Below are 22018 nucleotides of genomic sequence, written 5' to 3' on the forward strand. Positions count from 1 at the left end.
CAACTGAGGCACCTCTGCTTTTTCCTCTGGGATAGTACCCTGAGATGTCCACTGGTGCCCAAGTATGAGAGACAAAGGGGAATAGAAGCAGCCTCACCAGCCTTCACACATGCAGCTCTAAGCTGTGAACATGACCGGCCGTGGTTGCCTGTCAATCAGCAGTAGCTAAGAACATCGCATGCAACACAGACACTGGAAATAGCAAGGACCGGAAGAGACTTGGCTGGAAAATGACTTTACTGACATGTGGTAACCAGCAAATGCAGGTAGAAATGACAAGGATTAAAGCAAATAGAAGCTACAGATGTGAAGCACAAACGCATGATTGACATCCTTGAAATAGAGAACAAACTAGAATAGGATTCAACAAAATGTCCCTGAAACAGGAAAGGTAAATCTGCGTGTTTTGTTGTTTTTTTAAAGCCGAGTCCTTACAAGCACTTAAAGCGCAGATTCTGGCCTGTATCAATGAAAGCAAGGGCTATGAAAACTGAGGAAACTGAGGCTCCGAGCTAGATGGGACTTTAAAGACTATGGATCTAAAGTCTAGAACCTGGACTTAGAACCTAGACTTAATGTTAGAGGGTAATTGTGCAGCAGCTGCAACAGTAAAGACACGGGCTGGGCGAAGGCCTATTAAGTGGGACTGAAGTCAGCCTGAAGCTCAAAGAAGGCAGGCGTCGAGAAAGATCGAGGAGGGACAAAAGCTACTGGCCGGGATTGGAGACAAAACCCTAGCTGGATTCCTCAGGAAATGACCCTGGAGCCAAAGCAAAAATGTGATTGGAGGAGACAGACTAGCAAATAGGCGAGGGGATAGAGAAATCCTGGAGCAGGGGGGTGGACTTAGGAACGGAGTCGCAGAGAAACGCTGCCACTGTGCAGCGGGGCCTGCGCGTCGGGTGGCCCGGGTTTACTCTGGGAGAGACCGTTGGCACAAACCGTCGCGAGCGCTTTTGCGGCGGCGTTGCTCTGGCTGGGCGTGGCCCGCCGCAGCTGGCCGGGCGCGCACGCGCACTGCGGGGCCCAGGCGCGCGGCCTCCACACACCTGCGCACCGAGTCGCCGGCGGGAGGGCGGGGCCTCCTGCGTGCCCCCGTACCAGGGGGATTGTGGGATAGTGGCGGACGGAGCCGGGCGGCGGAGGCCCTGAAGCCGACTGCAAAGGCCCGGGACTTCGCCGCTTTGGGGAAGGGGGCGGTGGAGGAAGTGGGGCTCGGCTTCCGTCAGCCGTTGCTCAGCACTGCGGCCTGTTGGGACCGCGGAGTAGGACGCCTTTCCTGACCGGCCCTTGCTTTCCCGCGGGGCGCCAGGCCGGGTAAACCGGGGCGACTTCCCAGCGGAGGGCCTGCGCGGGCCTCGCGACCCCACCAACCTCCCTCAGCCACCTCGCCCGCGGGCCCCGGACCCCCGCCCGTCCGGCGCTGAGCCCCAAAACTCTGGAACTTGGCGCACGAGGGCCCCCCTAGGCCCGAGACGCGTGCGCGAGCCCCCGCCGCCGCCCCCCGCCCCCACGTACCGGGTCCCTGATCGGGGCCGGAGCCGCCGGTGGCGGGGCGGGGGGGGCGCCCCGATGAGCCCGGAGTGCGAGGAGCCGCCGCCCCCCCGCGCAGGTAAGCGGGCGGCCCGGGACCCTCCCCGCCCCCGAGAACACCGCCCAGGTACCCTCGAGTCTCCGCACCCCTTCTTCTTCGGACCCTTCCCCTCGTCCATGAGGGCTCCCCAGCCCTGGTGTTTCCCCCTCAGCCCCTCGATTCTCTTAGTTTCTCCTCCTCAGCCCTCTCGTCTCCTTGTCTCTCCCCTCAGGCCCACCAAGACTCCAGGTGTCTCTCCTTCAGCCCTCCAAGTCTTTTAGTCTCTCCCCTCAGCCCCCCAAGTGTCCTAGTCTCTCCCCCGCCCGACCCCAAGTCTCTTAGTCTTTCCCCCTCAGCCCCCCAAGCCTGTTAGTCTCTTCCCCTCAGTCCTCCAAGTCTCCCCCCTCAGACCCCTGAAGTCTCCCAGTCTCTCCCCCTCAGCCTCTCAAAAGTTTCCTAGTCTCTCATTCAGTCTCAGACCCAGAGTCTCTTAGTCTTTCCCCCTCGGTCCCTCAAGACTCCAGGTCTCTCCCCTTAGCCCCCCAAGTCTCTTAGTCTCTTCTCAGACCCCAAGTCTCCCCCCTCAGGCCCCCCAAGTCTCCTGACCTCTCCCTCTCAGCCCTCCCAAGTTTCCTAGTCTCCCCCCTCAGCCCCCCAAGTCTCTTGGTCTCTTCCTCAGCCCCGAGATCCCCTAGGCTCCCCCCTCCAGCCCCACTTCCTTCCCCTTTCAGTCCATACCCCTGCCTCAGTGTCTCTTTCCCACCCTCGCCTCCTCTGATTCTGCGGGCTTCCCCTCTGGTTTCTGGTCTCTCCCCCGGCCCCCCGGGGCTCCCCCTTCTCTCTGCTCCTCCCACCCTGGCCTTCCTTGGCCTTCCTCTGCCTGCCTCACCCCTCCTCCCGAGGCCTGCCTGGGGAGATCCATGGCCTCAGACTGGCACCCTGGGGCTCAGGAGACTCGAGGAGCGGGGCTTCCCCTCACCCTGCCCGGGCGCGGCCCCTGTCTGTGAGGTGAGGCCTGCTGCCGGCGCGGAGGGAACAAAGGCCGGGGGGACAGTCACAATTGCCGGTGTGGTGAGGGGGCACCTCAGGGCGGTGTGGGGGCCGCCGCGGAGCGACCGGGGAGACTGGCTCCGCGGGTGGCTTTTTCTGTCGAGGAAGGATGAGTAGGAGTTGACAGATGGAAAGTGGGAAGAAGGGCCTTCCGGGTGGAAGGAACAGCACATGCAGAAACGTGAAGGTGGGAACCCAGCCCCGCAGGCTGCGGGAGGGAGGGCGGAATGCCTTGGTGGGGCTGCTTGCGGGGCCCTCGGGTCTGTCTTGTTCGGTGATGCACACACTCGGACATCCATGCTGAGGACACAGATGTTTCTTACCGGTCACACCAGCCTGAAAGGCAGGAGGTTTCTGGAAGGAAGATGTGTTGTCAGGCGTCGGGCGGGCTTCAGAGTTGCAAAGAAACTTCCGTGGGGTGTAGAGAGGGTTTTCTCTGGCAGTTCTGGGGATTCCGTGTGCCATTTGTAGAAGCCTGCAGCACAGGAAGTGCTCCGGGTCAGCAGCTCTTAGGTTATAACTCAGTTTGGGATTGTCTGTTGCCTGGGTTCTCAGCCGGGGTGGGGGTGGGGGTGGGGCAGGTGGGCGATGGTATCCCCAGGGGGCCTCCACTGAGGGCAGCGGAGATGGTTTCAGTTGTTACAGCTCGGATGCTACTGGCAGGTGGCGGGTGAGAGCCGGGGTGCTGTGGGGCCGCCTCCAGGGCAGAGGACGGCCCAGTTCAGTGTGCCTGAGAGCGGCGGACAAGCCCGCTTTCCTGCACGGGTGTTAGGGACAGTGTGGCTCACCTGCTCTTTGGTTACCATGAGTGGCGTGTGCTGAGTTGTGTACTTCGATTTCCTTTTGTGTTTTTGATAGTGTTGTGGGGCTACCTACTGTTTCTCTCCAGTAGGGGAGAATCTGCTGGTCTCCACCCACCCACCCAATGTTTTTTTTCCAGGATCCACGGCCAAGTGACCGTAGCGGGTCACCGGCCCCTTCGGGACTTTAATTGCAGAAGTACTCTAGCCAGGGGGCCTTGCCTTAGGCTCGGTCCTGGGAAATTGGCGTCCTGCTACAAGAGGCAGGTGCCTGAACAGGCTGGTCCCGTCACCGAGTGCTCCGAGGCCATCACAGTGTGACCACGGAAGCCGTGGAAGTGTGGAGCAGGCCTCTCACACAGTCAGGGGAGGCTTCCTGGAGGAAGTGGTGTCTGTGCTGAAGCCTGAAGGACCCAGGAGGACCGACCTAGTCAGGCTCGAAGAGCTGGAGGGAAGGCAGAGGGAGCAGCCGAGCCAGGGCAGAGCGAGGGCGCAGACGAGCAGTCAGGTGTGGCGGGAGTGTTGAGCACCATGCGGGTTGCCGCGAGAGATGAGGTGAGAGAGGCCTGGACGCCTTGGTAGAGACGCCCGCCTTCCCTGCCTCCCCAGCTCCTGCAGGGTCCCTGGGCAGGCACAGGCCCGGGGGTGGGGACACACTCTCTTTTCCAGGCTGAATCAGGGCGTCCCGAGAACACTGGTTTTGTGGATTTTCCCAGGGGCAGGGCAGTCTTTGCGAGGTGTCTCAGGAGAGACCGGGGCTCTGAGGCCGCAGAGCCTGGCGAGGCAGGATGGGAGTGCAGGCCTTCCTGACTTTGAATCTCCCTGTAACAGTCAGTCCAGCCCCCTGTTCCCCACGGGCAGTTTCAGAATCTCTTCACTGCTCTTTTCTCCTTTGAACCCCTGACTGATCCAGAACGCACCCCTAATGGTGAGCTTTGGGGCCCCTCTGCGTCCTCAGCCGCTATCTCATTCTCTTATGTTTCTGATTGTTCCATGCCCTGGGTAGGAGCAGAGCTGCCACCCTACCTGGGCAAGTGTGGTCTGGGGCCCCTAACAGCCGCCACCACCCCCCAGCTTTCCCGAGTCCCCGGGAAAGTCCCAGTCCATGGTCGCATGAGGCCTTGGCCAGGTCCCTCTCCTTCTCTGGCCTCTGTGGCCCCTACTTCCACGTGGGTGTCCCACGGCTTACTTTGCCGAGTCTCTGGTCTCTCGTGGGTCCTGATGTTACCATGGTCCCGTTCCTGGAATTGGAAGCCCCCCCACCCCCATTTCACATTTGGCTGAGAGCTGATGGATTGCGGGGAGTTAGAGGGCGATGGTCTCACTGTCCTCTGACCTGTGGGCCCTGTGAAGGCAGGGGGCTGGCTAGCCAGCAGCGGGGTCTCCACGCCTGGCTGGCAGCTCATTAGGGGCCTGTGGCCTGTGGTGGCTGAGGGCAGCAGCAGACCCAGGATAGCCTCTCCCCGGGCTGGGGTTCCTCCTGAGCCACAGGGCATCTCAGGGGGCCACCCCAGGGCCCTCCCAGCGGCCTCTTCAGGCTGGATCTCCACTTCCGGGTGCGTGGGGCTAGGGCGGATGAGAAAGTGGCGGCACGTAAAGGACCAGCCCCCGGCTCCCAGGCAGGCAGGGCCGTGTGTGGATGGACCACAGCGGCCGTGGGGGCGCTCGGTGGGGGCTGCAGCTGGGCCCTCACTGAGCCCGCGCCGGGTGGGGGCTGCCGGCTCCCGAGAGGGGCCGCTGGTGTCCGAGGCCTGAGAAGCACGCAGCGAAGCCGGAAACCTGGGGCGATGGTGCGGAGCTGGCGCAGAGAGAGGTAGTTTTCGTTCTTAATGGCTTCCTTTCTCATTTACAGTTTCCCCCTCTTCCGTTTGCAGCCAGAGTCACGGTTTTCAAACGGTCGCTAAAAGCCAGTGGTATTCACTTCCGTTTTCTTGAAGTTTGCTAAAAGTTGCAAAGCACGGGGGTGGCGGGGTGAGGGGCACCCACCAGAGTATTTGAGTGAGCTCAGCCACCCGGGCGAACGGGCCATCTTCCTTAGGGCTCCTGTTTTTAGCGCTGTCTCCCTGGGTAGTGGCTGCTCCTTCCCTCCTGCTCAGAAGTGTCCAGCTTTCAGCCTGGCCCCGGGGACACCTGCTGAAGGAGACCTGTCCTTTAGGACCACAGGCCTGACCCTGCTGTTCTCAGAATGTGCCCCTTCCTGACGGCTGGGCCCTGTTTCATAGACAAGGGGACAAGTGTGGTATGCCGTGTCACCGTTAGAGAGTGAAGAGGAAACCCCTCTGCTGTCCACGTCTAGGGCTTCCGGGAACTTGACCATTAGGACCTGAGGCTAGGTGCACTGAGAGTGTGTGGTGGGGGAGAGTGTTTTTCTCTTTGGGGTGTTTTCTTTATTCTGTGCCTCCTGCATCTGCATCTTGTCCCGTGTAGAGCTTGAGAACTGACTTTGGGAGGGAAGGGTACTGACCACCCCTCAGCTGCATCTGATCCTTGCAGCCTCCTCTGACTTTCAGAGGAGGACCTGAGGTTCTGAGAGTTTAAGGGACCGCCTGGTTTCTGAAGTCCCTGGAGTCCCTACCCCACTCGCCCCCCAGCCCAAGTCAGCTTTGGGAGGGAAGTCCTGCCTGTGGTCCAGGGCGGGTGGCAGGGTTGAGGCGGAGGACGTAGCCTGTGGCATCTCATCTGTGCAGGTGCTTTGGGCGCAGTCGGTGGGCCTCAGCCCCGAGGCTGTCCTGCAGCCTGGAGGGGGCGCCGAGGCCTGCTTCTGCTGTGGCTGATGCCTGCGGGCCCCCTGCCCCTCGGCTGTCAGATGGGAACAAGAGCGGTGCTGTCCCTGGTCGTCTTGACGAGGGACACAGTGCTGTGCGGGTGCACAGGTTCTCTGCAGGCCTGTCCCCCGGCTGAGGGGGCCTGCTTAGCTCGGGGACCCCATGGGTAGTGAGGGTGGGGGGCACCTGGGCGTGTGCCCGTGTCTGCGCCTTCTCGCCCCGGCCCGGCCCGGCCCTGGTGGCATGTCAGCTCCGGGCTTCTTGGGCGCAGAGCAGGCCAAGGCCTGGCCCTCTCGGCAGCCTCAGGCAGCTTCGGTTCTGTTTGTTTTGTAACAAGTTGTGTATTTATTGTTTGCTCTGTCTTTGTTGCCGCATGGGCCTTCTCCAGCTGCAGCAAGCCGGGCTCCTATCGTGGTGACGGGCTGCAGCCCCTCGCTGAGGAGCACAGGCTCCAGGTGAGCAGGCGCCCGTAGTTTGGGGCTCACGGCGCTGGAGGGCAGGCGCAGCAGCTCTGCGGTATGTGGGATCTAGTTCCCTGGCCGAGGATTGAACCCGTTCCCCTGCATTGGCAGGTAGATTCCTATCCACTGTACCACCAGGGATGTCCTGGTTTTGTTTGTTTTAGATGGTAGGTTTTTTGTGTGTGGGGGGGGAGATGTAATTTGTGTAATGTCATATATGACATCCATTTAAACTACATGATTCAATATCTAATCTATTCACAGAATTGTGCAACCAACAGTCCCCACCATAGATTTTTTAAAGTGAGTTATAGTATCAAATAAAATTGTGTACAATTGATTTTAGAATTTTTTTTTAAAAAGAACACCCCTTTCCCAAAAGGAAACCCCAGACTTGCTAGCAGTTGTCTCCCTCCATCCTTGTCTTGCCCCTCAGCTCCTAAAAAACACTAGTCCCAGTTCTGTGTCTACAGATTTGCCTTTTCTGGATGTTTCGTTTAAATGGAAGTATGCGATATGTGGGCCCTTCCCTGGTGGCTCAGACCGTGAAGAATCAGCCTGCCAGTGCAGGAGACGTGGGTTCAGTCCCTGGGTTGGGAAGATCCTCTGGAGAAGGGAATGGCAACCCACTCCAGTATTCCTGCCTGGAGAATCCCATGGACAGAGGAGCCTGGCGGGCTACAGTCCATGGGGTCGCAGTAGAGTCAGACATGACTGAGTGACAGAGCACGCGCGTGCACACTCATTCCACGTGTGGTCTTTGGTGGCTGGCTTCGTTCGTGCCACCGGGATGACCTTTTGACCTCTCTGGTCTTTTGTCTTCACAAAAATCTGCGATTAGAAAGAGGTGGTGTTCTCACCGGTGGGTGTGCCTCGTCCCTTGGGCCCGGACAGCGGCTGCCCCGTGCAGTGGTTCTGGCCCCACAAGCACCCAGCTCAGGAGACCGTCCAGGCCCGCTCTCTCTCCAAGTGAGGAGGGTGGGCCTGGGGCCCAGGCAGAAGTGGGGATGGCCCTCGTGCACTTGCGGGTTCAGGGCGCTGCCCGCCTGCCTTTGGGAGCAGTGTCCCCACTCTGATACAGGGCCTCACATTCAGCACCTGGAGCAGCCCACTCTCCTCCTCCGCTCCCCAGCCTGCCAGCCCTGGCGGTCCCCCACCCCACGCCACCTGGGCTGGTGTACGGGGGCCCGTGGGTGTGGCTGGGGGCGTCCAGGCGGGAGCAGTCCCCTCTTGCTGCCCTGACAGGCCTGTCAGCCTCCTGCCTCAGGAGCAGTGTTCTGCCTTTCAGTCCTGGTTTCCGACCTCGTGTCCCCCACGCGGTGCTGTCCAAGGTGGTCGTGGCCGCCAGGCAGGACGGGTCTGGGGATTGTACACAGCCTGCGGGGGACGTGCGGGGTGCCTGCTCTACAGATCTGCAAGGCTGCAGTTCTGCACCCAGCCCCTCTGCAGCCGGCACCAACTGGGCCGGAGCGCACTCGCTGGCTCTGTTAGCTTTCGTTGGGGTAGCTGAGCTCCCCTGCACTCTGAGAAGGGACCTCCTGGGGCTCGGGCACCGCTCCACGGTTCAGCGGCCCTCAGACCCTGGTGCACTTCGGGTGCCTCCTGTACAGTGGGGCTGGTTGTAGGACTCATTTGAGGTGACAGCTGTGCAGCTCACGTGGTTTGCCCACTGCGTGTGTCCGCGTGTTGTGCACGTGTCCGCGTGTTGTGCACGTGGCACCACCATTCTCGCACCCGAGGCCTAGGGCTGGGGTGGTGATGGCACATGGGGCACTGCTCGGGGGCTTCACTGGGACGGAGACACACCCCGACGTGGCAGTCTTGGGGCAATGTGTGAGGCGCCAGGCCACTGGGAGTCAGGGCAGTCCAGAGGCTGTGGCCTGGGCTTGGCCCGCACAAATCGTTGGTCAAGGGGAGGCAGGTGTGAGAGCCTGGGGTGCAGACTTGGGCAGGACTGGGTGGGGGGCGCCCGGGGGGCCCTCTTGGGGCCTTCCGGGGTACCACATGCTAGGTGTGCCAGTCTGTGTTTCAGAAAAGCGTCCTGAGGGGTGGGGTGCAGGCCAGGGGGCGAGACCTGGCATGCTGGTGGCCAGGCCCCGTGGGCCTGGGGGCTCTCAGGTGCCCCCACGTCCTCCCCTTCCCCTCTCTGGGGCCCGTGTCTGCGCTGTCTCGTGAGGTCATAGCCCTTCCACTCTACCTGCAGGCGGCCAGGGCTTAGGAACCAGCCGAGTCCCGCAGGATCATTGCACATCTGGGGCCACTTTTTCCCTGTCGCTGAGAAGTTGTCCTGGGGGCCAGGGGGAGATGTGTGAGACTCCTGAGGAGGCTGGACGGGAGAGCCGGGTGTTGGCAGCCTCCTGGGGGAGCTGACGGTCAGAAGGCAGGTGCCAACCTTCAGCCGCTCGGCTCTGCCCCAGCCTTCTGCCCGGCTGGTGGGCGAGTCCAGCATCCTTCTCCCCCGCTGCTGCCCGGCCAGTGGGCGAGCTCTCCGCCGCTGCGATGGTGCCGGCAGGGTCGTCCTGGCGATGGTGCCGGCAGGGTCGTCCTGGCCTCCGGGTCTGTCTGCAGCAGCCTTGGCCTCAGGTGGTCTTCAGGAGGTGGGTGACCCGTGAGTGCTGGGCAGTGCCAGCGTGGTGCTTGGGGGTCCAGCTGACCTGGGTGTGGTTGTCTGCTGTTCCTTGGGGTGACCAGAGCCCTCACCAGGGCTGCAGGCACAGCCCCAGTGCCTGGGGGAATGGCTGGACAAGGGTGGCCTGGGAGCTGGCAGCCAGATCAGGGCAGTTGTGCACCCAGGGGTCGAGGCTGGGGGCGGTAGAATCCCCAGAGGGGCAGCCAAGTCTGCTCATCGTGGGGCTTGGACCCTCCAGGTACTTAGCGTGTGCTCCACCTGAAATGCTCCTGAGGCCAGTGCCGTGTGGGCGGGCCACAGCCACCGTCGTCCCGCGGAGGTGCTTCCCTGTCTGGTGTCACTGGGACCCGTCAGTGGCTATTCTGGGGGCCACCGCGCCCTCCCCTCCAGCTTTTCCTTGCCTGTCCTGGCACTGGGTACAGAGGTTGGGCCGTGTGTGTGTGTGCATGCGCACACAGCCTAGAGACCCTGCAGACCTCCCTCTCCCCAGCCTTGCACACAGCCTGGAGATGTCACGCATCATGGGACACTTAATTTGTTGAGCAGATACAGGTTGAAGCGAGCCTGGGGCCAGAGGTTCCAGGATCAGCCCGGGTGCAGCCCAGATCAGGGGACTGTGGACAGGCCCAGGGTGGCTCTGTGCACCGTGCTGGGGCCTTGCCCCCGGCCCCAGGCAGTGGGCAGCAAGTTGCCCGTGGAGTGCCCTGGTAGGCTGGGAGGTGGAGGGGCAGGCAGGCGGGCCCCGTGTGACAGCACTGCCTGCAGGGCGCCATGTTTTGGAAGTTTGACCTGCATACGAGCTCGCACCTCGACACGCTGCTGGAGCGGGAGGACCTGAGTCTGCCCGAGCTGCTGGACGAGGAGGACGTGCTGCAGGAGTGCAAGGTCGTCAACCGCAAGCTGCTGGACTTCCTGCTGCGGCCGCTGCACCTGCAGGCCATGGTGGCCTGGGTCACCCAGGAGCCGCCGGCCAGCGGCGAGGAGCGGCTGCGCTACAAGTGAGCCCCTGACTTGCCGTGGACCTTGTTGGCCCCGTTTCTGTGGGACTTGCCAGACCTCCCCCGACGGAGGGCTGGGAAGAGGCCCCCCAAGGACCCTCCCCCAGCAGTGAGGGGCGCGGAGGGGCATGTGTCTCATTGCCCCGCCCCACCCCTACTTTATCTCCTGGTGGTTATTCAGTTGGATTTCTCTTCCTGTCTTGGAGCACAGGAGCGTGAGTGAGGACTGTCCCTCAGCCCCACGTCCTGTCCCCAGTGCCAGGATGGTGCCCGGCCCAGAGGGTGTGGCTGTGCCCCTCCCACCAGAGGGGGTACCAGGGAGGGTGGGGGAGGCAGGCAGGCGCTCTGCAGGGCACCTGTCTGCCCTGGTCTCTGCTGCCCCTCTCCAGCCCTGCCCCACCCGTCCCAGACAGGCCTCCTGGTTCCCTGGGTCACCCTGTGCCCGGCCCCTCACACTGACGCTCACACCAGGCCTCACAGGTCCTGCCTCTGTCCCTGGAGGCCTCGAGCCAGATGGGCAGTGGGTGACTCCTGCTCAGTTTGCCCTGTGTGAATTGGGGGCTCAGTGCAGAGATGCCAGCCTTAGGGGGGCCCCCAGTGTCCACCTGTCTGTCACTGCCCCCTCATGTGTCTTCTCCCTCCTTTGCTTTGCTCACCTGGCTCTGTCCCCTGTCCACCAGCTTGAGTACATCCCACTGCTCAGTTCTGACTCCTGTGCCCACCTGGCCCTGCGCTCCCCTCCCGTCCCGAGGAACTCACTTGCCAGGGCCTGAGAGCTCACGAGGCAGAGCTGAGCAGGCTGGGGTCCCTGGGGCCTGGGTGGCACCTAGGCAGGCAGCCCTCCCATCTGGTGAAAGGTCCTCGGGGCTGGGGGGTCAGCCTGGACGGTTGGGGTCGGGGGACAGTGTTAGTAGGGGTGGAGTCCAGGCTTAGGGGGCCCGACACTGTCTTGGGGGCAGGGGAGCTTGCGTGGATCGGGACTGGGGGACGGAGCAGCCGGGTCCCCGCCAACTCCTACGCAACTCTGCTGGGTTGACAGGTACCCCAGCGTGGCCTGCGAGATCCTGACATCGGACGTGCCCCAAATCAACGACGCACTGGGCGCCGACGAGTCCCTGCTGCACCGCCTCTACGGCTTCTTGCAGAGCAGCGGCAGCCTCAACCCACTGCTGGCCAGCTTCTTCAGCAAGGTCATGGGCGTCCTCATCAACCGCAAGACTGACCAGGTGCCGGGGCGGCGCGGGCAGGGCTGGCGAGCGTGGGCTGGTGGGCCCGGGGGTCCTGTGCTCACCGACGGCCCGTGTCCTCAGCTCGTGTCCTTCCTGCGGAAGAAGGACGACTTCGTGGACCTGCTGCTGCAGCACATCGGCACCTCGGCCATCATGGACCTGCTGCTGCGCCTCCTCACCTGCGTGGAGCGGCCGCAGCTGAGGCAGGACGTGGTCAACGTGCGTGCGTGGCGTGGCCAGGCAGGGCAGGGGCGGGGCCGGGCCGGGCGGAGCGGGGCGCGGAGCCCCACCCTCTTGTCCTTCCGCAGTGGCTCAATGAGGAGAAGATCGTCCAGAGGCTCATCGAGCAGATCCACCCGTCGAAAGACGACAATGTGAGTGCCGCCGCCCGAGAGCTTCAGCCCTGTGCTCCCGTAAATGAGCGATGAGAGAAGGGAGCCTTCGGAGCTGTGGGGGGGTGGGGGGGCTCCTGCTGAGAACAGGCGAGGCTTACGCTGCTGGACGGCTCCCCAGGAATCAGCTCCTCCTTCCAGGAGTGCTCAGGGCTCTAAAGATGGCCCTCTGACCCGGTCCTCACTGCCGCCGTTCCCCGGGCCTCCCTCCTCCCCTCTGGGGCCTGGCGGCTCTTCCCATCTGCCTGGGTCAGCCCTGGTCGTGCTTCAGAGATAATGCCAGGGGCCCCACATCTGTCCTCCTGGCCCACTGGCTGGCAGAGCAGAAGCCCACATGCATGGGTCATCACCCCAGGCACTCAGCCAGGGCCAGGCCTTGGGCAGTGAGGACCACCCTGCCTTCGTGGCAGAGGGACAAGGGGTGTCTGTTGGCAGCTAGGTGGCAGGGCTCGGCGCCGGGCTCTGAAGTACAGCAGTGCCTGGGGGGCTCTGGGGGTCTGCGTGCTGGGCTCTGGCAGCCGCTTGCTGGGTTGGACTCAGGGCTCTGCTGGTGCTTCTCTCAGTTTATCTCACAGCACCTTACCCACACCGTGAGGCTCACCCAGTGAAAACACAGAAGTGTGTTTAGTGCACACACACGGTCGTGCAGCCTTTGTGACGCTGGTTTTAGAGCGCTCGTCATCGCTCCAGAGGAGACCCAGTCCCATTAGCTGCCGCTCCCTGTTCCCCACATGTGGGCTGGGCCCCCGCAGACATGTGTCTGCTTTCCGTCCTGCTTTGCCGCTCCTGGTGGTTTCCTGTAGGTGCAACGCGTGATGCGTGCTTGCCCGTGACTGGCCCCTGGTGTTAGCCCCAGGTTGCTGTGTTCATCCCAGCTGTAGCGTGTTCAGTGCTTCATCCTTTTCTAAGGCCAAGCAGTGTTTCACTGTATGGACGGACCTCGGTGGCCTGTCCAGTCACGAGTTCGTGCATGCGTGGGTCACTGCACCCCTTGGCCACTAGCTATAGATGGCGTGTGTGGGAGTTGTGTTAGGGTCTCCTCTTCCAGGAAGTCGTCTTTGGTTTCCCTTTCGGCAGTCTCTCCTTTCCAGTGTCTGTGTTCTCTCCCTCCCACGTGTTTCCCGGGTCTGCGGCCCTCTGTCCTCGAGGGCAGGTACCTGCCTCCAGTGCGTGGGGCTTCCTGACACCAGGGCGGACTGGGGTCCTCAGCTCTCTCTCCCTCCCCAGCAACATTCCAACGCATCCCAGTCCCTGTGCGACATCATCCGCCTGAGCCGGGAGCAGATGATCCAAGTGCAGGACAGCCCGGAGCCTGACCAGCTGCTGGCCACCCTGGAGAAGTGGGTTGCGGGGTCGCCCAGATCGGGGGCGGGAGAGCCGTCCCGGGCCCTCCTCCCTGATGCCCCTGCGCCTGCCCCAGGCAGGAGACCATCGAACAGCTCCTGAGCAACATGCTGGAGGGGGAGCGGAGCCCGTCCGTCCTCGTGAGCGGGATCCAGGTGTTGCTGACACTGCTGGAGCCCAGGAGGCCCAGGTGAGTGCCCCAGGCTCCCTCCCCAGTGTGTGTGCATGTGCACGCGTACACAGGCCGCCTGCATGGTTCACACTGTCCCCCGCCATGCCTGCTGTAGGTCCGAGTCCATGACCGTGAACAACTTCTTCAGCAGCGTGGATGGGCAGCTGGAACTCCTGGCCCAGGCGACCCTGGACAGTGCCGTGTCCAATGCAGGGGCCCTGCACGCCCTTCGCCCACGTCTTGGCTGCTTCCACCAGCTCCTGCTGGAGCCGCCTGAGGTGGGCAGGGTGCTCGGGGGAAGAGGGGGCAGCCCTGGGGTCAGGGCAGAGCTGGGGCAGGAACCAAGCCCAGCCCTCCACCTGCAGCTGGAGCCACTGCGCACAACGTGGGGCAGCCTGGCCCCACCCCTGGGCAACACGCGGTTGCATGTGGTCAAGCTGCTGGCCAGCGCCCTGAGCGCCAACGATGCCGCTCTGACCCAGGAGCTCCTGGCCCTGGATGTGCCCAACACCATGCTGGTACTAGGGGCAAAGGGCCGGGGTGTAGGGGGCGGGGGTGGGACGACGCCGGGGGAGCTCCTCAGAGCCAGCCTGTGCCCTCACCCCCAGGACCTCTTCTTCCACTACGTGTTCAACAACTTCTTGCATGCCCAAGTGGAGGTGTGCGTGAGCACGATGCTGAGTTCCGGGCCCCCTGCCGACAGCGGCTCAGACACACCCCCCGAGAACCCTGTCGTGAAACACGTGAGCTGGGCTCCGGGATCTCGATCCCCTTTGCTCTCTGGGGGGCTCTGCTCCGGGTCTCCTCCTGCCTGTCATGTGCAGCCAGACCGCTCAGGGGCAGAGTCTTGGTCTCTTCTGGAGGTCCAGAGTCTTGGGAAACAGTGTCGTGCGAGGGTGGGGACTGGTGGAGTGGTGACCTCTGGGGCAGTGGATGTCCGGGGGGGCCAGGAAGGGTTCTCCCAGGGTGATGGCCCCAGCGCTCCTGGAGATGCCTTCCTGGGTGTGGCCCTGGCCTCAGGGCGAAGCTGGAGTGGAGGCAGGCAGGGTGGCTCTGGGGCTTGCTGTACAGGCTGAGTGGGCCCAGAACAGGTGAGCAGGGGAGGAGTGCCGTGCTCACACCCAGTGCACGCTGCCCCATCCCCACAGCTGCTGCAGCGCTGCCGCTTGGTGGAGCGCATCCTGACCTCCTGGGAGGAGAACGACCGCGTGCAGTGAGCAGGGGGTCCTGGGCGGGGGCGGGGGCGGGGGCGGGGGCGGGGGCCGGGGCCGGGGCCGGGGCGGGCAGCAGGGGGCGGAGCGGCTGAGTTCAGCCCTGGCTTCCCTTTCTCCAGGTCCGCAGGGGGCCCTCGGAAAGGCTACATGGGCCACTTGACGAGCGTGGCCAATGCCCTGGTGCAGAACTCGGAGAAGGGGCCCAATGCAGAGCAGCTGCAGCAGCTCCTGAAGGGTGAGGGCGGGGCGCGCCTGGGGGCAGGCGGGGCAGGCGGGGCGGGCGGGGCCTCCGTCCTCACATCGCCCTGCCCCTTCCGGCAGAGCTGCCGCAGGAGCAGCGGGAGCGCTGGGAGGCTTTCGTGTCAGGCCCCCTGGCGGAGACCAACAAGAAGAACACGGTAGACCTGGTGAGTCAGTCTCCTGCGCCGGTTCTCCTGCAGGCCGGGACCCGCCCCCCGCCCCGCAGCCCCAGCCTGCCCCAGCCCTCCCCGGGGGCCCCGCAGGCCCTGACCCCTGCCGGCCCATGCCCAGGTGAACACGCACCACCTGCACTCCTCCAGCGACGATGAGGACGACAGGCTCAAGGAGTTCAACTTCCCAGAGGAGGCGGTGCTGCAGCAGGTGCGGGCAGGGAGGGCAGGGGAGGGAGGCTGTGTGCAGGCCTGCCCTGACTGCCGCCCCCCGCAGGCCTTCATGGACTTCCAGATGCAGCGCATGACCTCGGCCTTCATCGACCACTTCGGCTTCAACGACGAGGAGTTCGGGGAGCAGGAGGAGAGCGTGAAGTGAGTGTGCCCCGGCCAGGCCGGGGCGCGGAGGGCTGCGAGGTGGTGAGGAGCCCCGCCCGCAGCTGCTCCCTCCCCTGAGGGCGTTGGGGGACCTGCCTTGGTGGGGGTTGTGAGCCTGTCCGCCACGTGCCAAGTCAGCCCGCGGGGGTTGTGAACATGCTTCCTGTGTCGGAGACAGCAGGTGACAGGCTGGAAGCAGTCCCGTCACAGGAGGGGCTAGACCTCAGTGCAGACACGGCGCTCTCCCGCTCCGGGCGAGAGGCGACCAGGACAAGTAGGGGCTGTTGGAAAGTGGCACAGTGTGTGGGTCGGAGCGTACACGGACAAGCTGTTCCCACGGTGTGTGTCAGTACTTAAAGCGTGTGGATTTGGTTCCTTCATCCGGGAGTGACACTTCTGGAGGCTTTCTGGAGGAGAGAGCCGAGCAGAGACTGGTGGGCATGTGTGGACGCAGAAAGGCTGGGGGTGCGAGGTGGTGGTGGGCACAGCACTTCCCGTGATCCCTGGGCTCCCTGGCCCCCACCTGGGTCGTGCCTTGGGGACCTGTGTGCCTCGAAATGAGTGTCTCACTCAGGTTACGCTCTCAAAGCCTGAAAGCCTAGCCTGCCCGGCGAAGTTGTGTCCCTTGTTTTATGAAGAGGAAACAAGGTGCAGGAGCCTTAGGCCTCCGCGTGGGGCCCCGCGGGACTGGGGGCACACGGGCGGGGCGCCTCGCCCTGCAGACGCCTGCTGACAGGGGTGCTCCAGGAATGGCTGCGGTCCACAGGCAGCCCTAGCAGGAGGTGTGTCTGCTGGAACCGGGCCCAGGAGAGAGGGTCCCTCACTGTCTCTGTGCCTCCCCCACAGCGCGCCTTTTGACAAGACGGCCAGCATCACCTTCTCCCTGAGCGCAGACGACGACAACGTGAGCTGCCCTGACCGCTGCTGGGGGCGGGGGTTTGCTGCAGGCAGGTGGCCCGCCTCACCCTCCCGCCCCGCCCCCGCAGCCCAATGCCAACCTGCTAGAGATCTGCTACAAGGACCGCATCCAGCAGTTTGACGACGACGAGGAGGACGAGGAGGAGGGCCAGGGCTCTGGGGAGTCTGACGGGGAGGACGGTGCCTGGCAGGGCGGCCATCTGGCCAGGGCAGGCCGCCTGGGCCAGCCCCAGGGCGTGCGGTGAGTCCCCCCCCCGCCCCCCGCCCCACTCCCTTTCTCTCCCCTTCTGCAGGTTCCCCAGCACAGCCAGGCTGCAGGACCTGCAGGCAAAACGGAGAATGGAGTGCCTGTGTGATGTGGGGCGTTTTCAGTGTTGAGTGATAGAAACCCAATTCAGATGAGTTCAGGTTCAAAAGGAGTAACCGCTTGGTCCAGGTGTCAGTGGGGCTGTCAGGAGGCAGTCCGGAGGCGATCCTTCGGGCACAACTTGGCCCAGTGGGGGCATCAGAGGCGGTCCTTTGGGCACAGCTTGGTCCATTGGGGCTGTGGTCTGCCCGCCCCGCCCTCTACTCCGCTCTCCCCTGCGGCAGCTCTCTCACACATGTTCTTGCCGAAAGGGCAGTGGGGTGTCCCGTCAGCTCCCTCCTGTCACGCCAGTGAAGCAGGACTTGGCGATTGTCCTCGCTCACAGTCCAGCTGCGGGCCCATGAGCTGTGTCCAGCCCTTTGTGCGGGTGGTGGCTGGTGCAGGAGTACTGACTGACTGCTCTTGGGCAGCACAGACTTGCCGGCGTGAACACCAGCTCAGGGCTTGACCCCTGTGATGTGTGACCGGCACAGAGACGAGGAGACAGGTCGTGAATGTCGGCCGCACGGGCCTCCCTCTGTGGCACCCAGAGGGGAGAGTGCAGCCCTCCCCAGGCCCCTGCTGGCTGCCTGCTGCCCTCTGAGGGTGACGTTTTTCTGACCCTTGCCCTGTGGGTTTTTGCCTCTGTATCCCATGAGTGAGGCCTGTCCCTCAGGTAGGTGTGGTTGTGCGTCACTTGCCATCTGCTGGGTGTGCCCTTTGTGACCGCCAAGTTGCTTTGCACTTACACGTGTCATTGCCAAATCCAAGGTCGTGATTCATCCCTGTGGTTTTCTTGGTAACATCAATTCTTAACGTTTAGGTTTTTGACCTGTTATGAGCTAGTTTTTTAGGTGTGTAAGCTGGGGGTCCAGCTTCATTCTTAGGCATGGAAATACCCATGTCCCAGCTCATCAGTTGAAGAGACTCCCTGCTGGATGGTCTGTGCACCTTTGTCAGAAGTTTTTTGGCTGTTTGTGCAAGCATTTATTTTTAGCCTGTCTTTCCTGGCCCATTGGTCTGTACATCTCTATGCCAGCCCCCCCCCCCCCCCCCCCGATTGCATTGTACTGAATTCTGAAATTCAGTATTGAAATTGAAAATGTGAGCATCCAATTTGTTCTGTTTAAAACTGTTGATCATGCTGGGTTCAGTTCTTTGAAACTCTGGGTGACTGTTAATTTCGGTAGAGAAAGCCGCCTGAGCGTCTGAGAGGACCGCCTTGAGTCTGTAGGGCAGTTGGACGGGGCTGCCGCGTTAACAGTGTCTGCTCTCTCAGTCCGTGCCTCTGGGCTGTCTTTACAAAAGTTTGTTCAGGTCTTAGTTACTTCTGACATGTTGTGTAGTTTTCCGAGTATTAAGTTTCATGGTGCTTTTGTTAAATTTATTCCTAAGCAATACATTTAAATTTATTCTTAAACAATACATTTAAATTTATTCTTAAACATTTTTGATGCAATTCTGAGAGAAATGTTTTCCTCAGAGTTGTTTTGAAGTGGTTATAAGTGTATAAAAATACAAGTACACTGGTACACTGATTCTCGCAGAACTTGCTTGTTCTGACAGTCTGAGAGGGTTCGTTGGTTTCCTGCACACAAACCATGCTTGCTGCGGTCAGAGACAGTTTTGCTCCCTCCTTTCCAAGTGGGAAGAGAAAGCCCCTGCATCACGCCCTGATCTTGGGGGCTTCGGGGCTCGCTGTTGAGTGTGGTTTGTGGGCTCTGGAGACCATCCCAGGTATCCAGGGTCAGGAAGCTCCCTGCACCCTTTCTGTGAGCATCTGGCTTGTGAGCACTGTGCGGACCGTGGGGCAGCGTCTTAACGAGCCTCTGGGTTTCCTTCGCGGTTCCCCGGTGGACACTGTGTCGAGTCTCGTGTCTGTCGGCACTTGGCCGTTAGGTTTGGGGCCCAGGAGGCTGCAGTGACGGAAGTCCAGCGAGGCTGCAGGTGGAGGAAGCGTGTGGGGTCAGCCTTCCCTGGGGATAGGTGGTGAGGGGCCCGTTCCCGCCAGGCCCCTGCAGAGGGCGCACTCTCCCTAGGCGTCCTCCCACTGCCCAGCGCCCCTCCGCCCGCCCCGCCCCTTGGATACACCGTGGTGCTGGGGGCGGCGCTGGGGGCGGAACGGCCCCGCCCCGCGCATCGCTGACAGCAGGTGCTCCGTGGAGCAGGAGCCGGGGTAGCACAGACAGCGAGGAGGAGGACGACGACGACGATGAGGACGAGGACGGCCGGGCCCGCGGCAGACCCGGGCCCCCCTGCTACCCCAGTGCCGGCCGCCAGCCTCCGGGTGCGTGAGCGCGCGGCCTGGGTGCGGGCAGGGCCCTGCTGTCTGCCTCTGCGCTCACAGCTTCCTGCCTCCAGGCCCCAGCTGGACAGCTGCCTTTGACCCAGTGCCTACGGACGGCCCGGCCGGCCCCCAGGACTGCAGGGACAAGGAGCCCCGCGGGGAGCATCCAGACCTCCCGGCCCCGAGCCCGACTGGCCCTGCGGCCCCCAGCACCCTGCAGCTCAGGTGAGGCCTGAAGCAGGGCCAGGGGCCTGGGGCGCCAGCGCCCAGCCCAGCCACCCCTTGGGCTTCTCTTGCCTCCTAGGTTTCAGGATCCTGCCCCCGCCTCCGCACCTCAGGAAGCCACAGACGGCAGCAAAGCAGCGGAGCCCGCGGGTGAGCCGCCCCGCCTCAGCCCTGGTGCCTGGCCTGCCCACCCTTCCCTGCCCATCCCGCCCTCAGCCCCGGTGCCCGGCCTGTCCACCCGCCCTGAGGAAGGCGCTGGTGCTTGGCTTCCTGAGTCTCACTGCGGGCCGGTCTCCGCACAGCCTCCTGCCAGGCCCTGCTCAGCGTCGGGGATCTCCAGGCCAGCCTCAGAGGGACACGCTCTGCCCCCAGCTCCTTGGACAGGTGCCGACTGCTGGGGGTGGGCCTAGAAAGCTAGCCTCTGGGGAGGTGGGGGTGGTGCTGATCACCGGCCGTCCCCACCTGCAGGGCCCTGGAGCGCAGAGCTCCCGCTCAGCCCTGGGGTAGGAGGGCTCGGTCGGATCAGAGAGGGCAGGGGGTGTGCGCTGACCTGCAGCTCCTCCCGCTGCTGGGCGGCTCCGAGGGGACATGGGGTGTGAGGGCGTCTGACGGTAACCCCGTGGTCCCCTGCAGTGCAACCAGAGACCCTGCTACCTCTGTCCCGGCCCCCGGGGCCCACCGGCCCCCCCAGACCCCAGAGGGGGAGAAGAGCCCAGAGTCCTTGGGGCTTCCCCAAAGCCAGAGGTAAGCACGGTGCGGCAGCAGGGGCAGCCGGTGTTCCGTGGGAGCGCTGACCACTCGCTCATCCTTTCCCCACAGTGCCCTGGCCCTCCAGCCACTCCCGATGCCCAATGGCTCTGCCCCTGGAGGCCCAGCCGCCCCGGGCTCCCAGTGAGTGTGGGCGTCGGGGACGAATAGGGCAGAGCCGGAGGTGGGGCCGGAGGCGGGGGCTGGATGGAGGTGGGCGAGGCTGGCACTGGTTTCGGTGCTTCACAGCATCTCCGTCTCACTTCCAAGGTGACTGCTTGGTCCGGTGGTGGCGGCCACACGCTCCGTGCTCTGCGTGGACCCTGTCCGGGTGAGGGCCGGGCAGGTGCCACAGAGGCCCTGTCGCCCATAACCCACCCCGCCCCACCCACGTCCCGGCTGGAGTCCAGGAGGCTGGCGCCCGGGAGACAGTCCCCACCCCCCATTGCACTGAGGAAAGAGATTACGGAGATTTGTCTCCTAGAGTAAAAGATAGAGTGGGCTAGAAAGGAGAGCGCGCGCGCGAGAGACCTATATTATATATTATATATATATATATATATATGTATCTGAAGGGAGCAGAGTGGGCACGCGGGGAGCCAGGAAGAACGCAGAGCTGGGAGGCAGTGGCGAGGCCTTCACCCAGGCCCACTGGGGCTGCTGTGGGGGGTCCCGAGGTGACCACCACTCTCACGTCCAGCCGTGTCCCCATCCTGCGGTGCAGATGCCCACACCCACACTCGACCTTTCAGCTCAGGTCCACCTTGGGGGGGGGGGGCCCGAGTGGGGGTCGTGCCTGTGCCTAGCCCCCTTGCCCCGGACCCTGCACTTTGACCCAGGCTGGGAGCTCTTTGACTCTCCACCCGGCTCAGCCAGCTGTGAGGGAGGGAGCTGGGTTCTTGGTCCCAGGGGCCTTCCCTGGACATCCCCCCAGGACCCTGCCGCACTCACCGAGACCATCTCCCACCGAGCCCGGGCGGGGACCTGGCTGGGGTCCCACTCCTCCTCCCGAGGGTCTGGGTGCAGCCCAGCTGCCAAGTGCCCTTGTCCCAGCCCCTCTCCCCAGGCGGGCGTGAGTGTGCGCGTGTGTTCGTGCTGAGCTTCTGTTTCATATCGCAAACGTAAACAAATAAAGGACAGTTTAAGACTCGTGCTGCTCAGACTTCGAGTTTGGGGACATGGGGTCGGGGAGCCTGAGCTGGTCCCACACCGGGGCCTCCTGGGTGGGACCCTCAGAGCGTGGAATTAGGGTCCTTGGCCTCCTTGCTCCGCTGGTGGTGGGAACTTCTGCTCAGCTGGGAAGGGTTTCCTGGAGGAGGCGCTGAGCGGTCCTTGGTGCCTGGCCCCACCCCCCACCCCACCCCCATCCACACACACAGGCTCCGGGTGTTGTGGTGGTGGGCTTCCTGCCCCATCACCCGCATTCCCAGAGCCCTTTCCCCTTAGTGAAGCAGTGGGGGTTGGGGGTTTGGGGGCAGCCAACCAAGCCAGACTAGGCGCCCGGGGTCCGTGGCTTCTGGCGGAGACCGGCTGTGCTGTGCGCTGTGGCTGGCTGGACGCGGGGAGCCGTCCCCGGAGTCACCTGTGGGCTAGCACACTGCCCAGTGCCGCTGTCTGCTGGGCAGGCCTTCCCAGACGAGGGGGGCGGGGCGGGGGGGGGGGGCTGGGGGGTGGAGGGCTCCTGAGGGACGGCCAGGCCCGGGGCCGCGAGGGGAGGGGACGCCGCTGGCCTGTCCCTGGGCTCTGGCGTCCCCCGCCCTTCCCCCCTCGCTCATAGAGGAGCAGCCCTTGGAGTGCTGCGCCCCCTTCCCTTTGAGCCGCCAGGCACAGCCGGTGGGAGGGGCGTGGCGGACAGGCTCCCTAGGCAAGGAGGAAGCCAGAGGCAGTGGCCGTGGAGGGTGAGATACACTGGGGTGCCGCGGGGGCCGTATCAGCGGTGCCAGGCAGGACTGTCCCAGGGCGGGGCAGCATCTCCCTGAGCCTCTTATCAGTCCCAGAGTCCACAGGACGCTCCTGAGTTAACGTGTAACCACACGCCGTCCCCACCAGCCTCAAAGCCAGCGGTGCCCACATGCAGGCC

At 63.4% G+C, this 22018-nt stretch overlaps 1 protein-coding gene, 1 long non-coding RNA gene and 1 other non-coding gene across 8 annotated transcripts; 2 read left to right on the forward strand and 1 right to left on the reverse strand.

The window, feature by feature from the left end:
* The first annotated feature begins 1097 nt into the window (after positions 1 to 1097).
* On the forward strand, positions 1098 to 21088 carry PPP6R1 (protein phosphatase 6 regulatory subunit 1). 6 transcript variants are annotated; one of them, XM_059877624.1, is made up of 25 exons: positions 1098 to 1612; positions 9067 to 9246; positions 10044 to 10276; positions 11316 to 11502; positions 11587 to 11724; positions 11814 to 11879; positions 13125 to 13237; positions 13318 to 13431; positions 13529 to 13691; positions 13779 to 13931; positions 14022 to 14156; positions 14562 to 14626; positions 14747 to 14862; positions 14949 to 15034; positions 15159 to 15248; positions 15315 to 15412; positions 16262 to 16319; positions 16402 to 16574; positions 18848 to 18966; positions 19041 to 19191; positions 19271 to 19341; positions 19494 to 19575; positions 19825 to 19935; positions 20011 to 20082; positions 20209 to 21088. In XM_059877624.1, the coding sequence occupies exons 2-25, from the start codon at positions 9175 to 9177 to the stop codon at positions 20210 to 20212; spliced, it is 2670 nt and encodes an 889-aa protein (XP_059733607.1). In that variant the 5' UTR covers positions 1098 to 1612; positions 9067 to 9174; the 3' UTR covers positions 20213 to 21088. The 6 variants fall into 6 exon arrangements, with proteins under 6 accessions (XP_059733607.1, XP_059733610.1, XP_059733612.1 ...); XM_059877627.1 differs by lacking the exon at positions 9067 to 9246; XM_059877629.1 differs by lacking the exons at positions 1098 to 1612; positions 9067 to 9246 and adding an exon at positions 1619 to 2581.
* On the reverse strand, positions 1295 to 4698 carry LOC112442384 (uncharacterized). Its single transcript, XR_003030495.2, has 2 exons — positions 4613 to 4698; positions 1295 to 3098 (listed from the first exon to the last, which is right to left on the reverse strand). It is a non-coding gene; the product is annotated as an uncharacterized lncRNA (long non-coding RNA).
* On the forward strand, positions 15256 to 15315 carry MIR7865 (microRNA mir-7865). Its single transcript, NR_107855.1, has one exon. It is a non-coding gene; the product is annotated as a microRNA mir-7865 (primary transcript).
* Positions 21089 to 22018: the final 930 nt, after the last annotated feature.

This window comes from Bos taurus, chromosome 18 (genome assembly GCF_002263795.3).
Source record: "Bos taurus isolate L1 Dominette 01449 registration number 42190680 breed Hereford chromosome 18, ARS-UCD2.0, whole genome shotgun sequence".
In the NCBI taxonomy this organism is placed as follows: domain Eukaryota; kingdom Metazoa; phylum Chordata; class Mammalia; order Artiodactyla; family Bovidae; genus Bos; species Bos taurus.

Coding starts and splice junctions, on each gene's coding strand:
- PPP6R1 (XM_059877624.1), top strand. CDS start 9,175: ATGGTGCCGGCAGGGTCGTCCTGGCCTCCGGGTCTGTCTGCAGCAGCC. Junction 13,432..13,528: donor CTGGAGCCCAGGAGGCCCAG/GTGAGTGCCCCA, acceptor TGCCTGCTGTAG/GTCCGAGTCCATGACCGTGA. Junction 14,157..14,561: donor AGAACCCTGTCGTGAAACAC/GTGAGCTGGGCT, acceptor CCATCCCCACAG/CTGCTGCAGCGCTGCCGCTT.